At 65.7% G+C, this 1,570-nt stretch overlaps 1 protein-coding gene across 1 annotated transcript; it reads left to right on the top strand.

Moving 5' to 3' along the window:
- Window positions 1–730: 730 nt before the first annotated feature.
- EMIHUDRAFT_124487 (hypothetical protein) lies at window positions 731–1,462 on the top strand (the record flags this gene model as incomplete). Its single annotated transcript, XM_005765627.1, has 1 exon — window positions 731–1,462. The coding sequence occupies one exon, from the start codon at window positions 731–733 to the stop codon at window positions 1,460–1,462; it is 732 nt and encodes a 243-aa protein (XP_005765684.1).
- Window positions 1,463–1,570: the final 108 nt, after the last annotated feature.

The following is a 1,570-nucleotide window of genomic DNA, read 5'->3' as shown; positions in this document are numbered from 1 at the left end:
TACAATAATAAATAATTTTGTGCCTAGGAAGAAAAAAGAATTTTAGAGTCATCTAAAATGACAACCACAAGGCACGGGATGACATAACAGAAACGCGATCGCCCTTCGCGGTTCGGGACCACGTGCAACAATCATTCAAACCGCACCGCGGCACCGGTTTCACGCCTCTCTCTCTGCACCACTACCACGTGTCAGGGAAGCAGACCTCCGCGCCGCGTGCCATTGCCCGCAGCAGCGTGTCGCCTTGCTGCACGCGGTACGGGTTGGGGTACTCCGTTCCCGTGCCCCTCGGGTACTTCGCCGTCGAACCTTTGGCGCGGCGGACGTCGGCGGCTGCGCCCGGCCGGTCCTGCGGCCCGCCCAGGCCGCGGTACTTGAGGGTCGCTCCCTCGAGCATGGCGTCCGGGTGGCCCTTCCCCCGGGTAGCGGCCGCATCGAAATATCGCCGAGCCTCCTCGTACAGCTTTTGGTCGCGCGCAGCCATGCCCGCGTTGAAGTGCATCTTTGGATAGTCGTGCGGGCCGTCGCAATCGTCGCTGTGTGTGAAACTTTTCCTTCAATCTCAATGCCCCACCCCCCTGCGCGCGGGCCTTCTAGGCCCGCGGGTAGTCTCCCCCCATCCCCAGGGCCTCCAGGGCTCGCACCTCAACCTCTCATAGACCAGCGCAAAGCGCCATAGGACGTATTTTCTTCTCAATAACAAGGTCTGTGAAGAGCGTCAAAAAGCCAAATGGCTCAGATGGATGAGGAGGCGGCGGCGAAGGCGGCGGCGGAGGCGGCGGTGGAGGAGGCGGCGGCGGCGGCGGCAGAGGAGGAGGCGGAGGCGGCGGCGGCGGCAGAGGAGGCGGCGGAGGCGGCGGCGGAGGCGGAGGCAGCGGAGGCGGCGGAGGCGGAGGCGGAGGCGGAGGCGGAGGCGGAGGCGGCGCGAAAGGCGGAGGCGGAGGCCGAGGCGGCTGCGGCGACGGCTGCAGCGGCAGCAGGAGAGGTGGAGCAGCGGGCGGCGGCAGCCCTCTGCTGTGCTGGGGATGAGGCTTCAGGCGGCGGCGGCGGCGGCGGGGAGGCGGCTGGCGGCGGCATGGCTGGTGCGGAGGGAATGGCTGAGCAGGAGGAGGAGGCAGCCGAGCCAGCAGCGCCGCCCTTGCAGAGGGAGGCGGAGGGCTTGCGCTTGCACCTCTCTAGCAGCAGCAGCACCGGCTACCAGAGTGTTTACAAGCTGCCCTCTGGCCGCTTCGCCCTCTCGCCCTCTGGCCCTCTCGCCGCGCAGAGCCCGCGGCTCTTTCTTGGCTCCTTCGGCACAGCGGTGGAGGCAGCTGCGGCTTACGCGAGGGCGGTCGGCGAGCCACCGGCGGCGTCAGAGTTTGAGGGCGTGCGCTTGCACCTCTCCAGCAGCAGCAGCACCGGCTACGAGGGCGTGCACAGGCACGCCTCTGGCAAATTCGTGGCGACTCGGTACGACCACTGACGGTCTGCCTTCCTCCTGGGGGGTTATTCTAGCAAAAGAATGTCTGTATGCACGAAGGGAGCAATTTACTTCCTCCTTTCCAATAAATGTCAAAAGAAATCCTCGCGC

This window comes from Emiliania huxleyi (genome assembly GCF_000372725.1).
Source record: "Emiliania huxleyi CCMP1516 unplaced genomic scaffold EMIHUscaffold_5462, whole genome shotgun sequence".
NCBI classification, from domain to species: Eukaryota; Haptophyta; order Isochrysidales; family Noelaerhabdaceae; genus Emiliania; species Emiliania huxleyi.
This window is presented reverse-complemented; position numbering and strand designations above follow the sequence as displayed.